A 1,030-nucleotide genomic window follows, 5' to 3' on the forward strand; every position below is an offset into this window, starting at 1 on the left:
ACACTTGAATTCTGCCTTCTTATGTGATACTATCACACTTTTTACACTTCCATTCTGAACCAGCAATATCCTGCCATATGCAGGATAGAGTCAGTTCTACCCAGCTGGACACAAACCCAGCCTCACCAGAAAGGTCTTAGGACCACATTCAGCCACTGCTGTTTTCTTTCAATTGTTTTTATCAGCCATAAATGTTTTTAAGCTCCAATCACTACATTTATTCCAAACTTGAAAACAACCACTCATACACTCAAACCATATATGTTTTTTGTTCCAGAAGACACTTGCAGAAGTAGCAAAGTGATGTGAAGTTATCTTCCAAGATGACTCTTCTACCTGGAGAAAATTCCGACTATGACTATAGTGCCCTGAGCTGTGCTTCAGATACTTCCTTCAACCACACATTCTTTCCAGAAACGGAAACCCTTAAGGGAGTCTTTTACCAAAGAGCCAAGCTAATTCACCCTCAAGAGGATCTCCTGAAAGGCTTTCACCCCGATGATCGGAAGCACCATATTATTATAAACGTAGGGGGCATTAAGTATTTGCTCCCATGGACCACACTTGATGAGTTCCCATTGACACGTTTGGGACAACTAAAATTCTGTAACAATTTTGACGACATTCTAAACATCTGTGATGATTATGATGTGACATGTAATGAATTCTTTTTTGACCGCAACCCAGGAGCATTCAGGACAATCCTGACCTTTTTGCGGGTCGGAAAACTTCGGCTCTTGCGTGAGATGTGTGCGCTGTCTTTCCAAGAGGAGCTGCTCTACTGGGGAATTGAGGAAGACAACTTGGACTGGTGTTGTAAAAGGAGATATCTGCAAAAAATGGAGGAGTTTACAGAAATAAATGAACGGGAGGATGACCTCATAGAAAATGATACAACAGGTGAAACAGTAGAGGAGACAAAAATTGGCTTGTGCATGAAAAAGTTGCAAGACATGGTGGAAAGGCCCCAGTCTGGCCTCCCTGGAAAGGTGTTTGCTTGTTTGTCTGTTTTATTTGTAACTATTACAGC

The 1,030-nt window shown here is 41.7% G+C and overlaps 1 protein-coding gene across 1 annotated transcript in view; it reads left to right on the forward strand.

The window, feature by feature from the left end:
- The first annotated feature begins 323 nt into the window (after positions 1-323).
- The window catches only part of KCNG1 (potassium voltage-gated channel modifier subfamily G member 1), a 1,676-nt gene continuing 969 nt past the window's right edge, over positions 324-1,030 (forward strand). Inside the window, 1 exon segment of the mRNA XM_074157586.1 lies at positions 324-1,028. Coding sequence (XP_074013687.1) covers positions 324-1,028 — 705 coding nt within the window.

Source organism: Numenius arquata, chromosome 12, assembly GCF_964106895.1.
Source record: "Numenius arquata chromosome 12, bNumArq3.hap1.1, whole genome shotgun sequence".
Lineage (NCBI taxonomy): Eukaryota > Metazoa > Chordata > Aves > Charadriiformes > Scolopacidae > Numenius > Numenius arquata.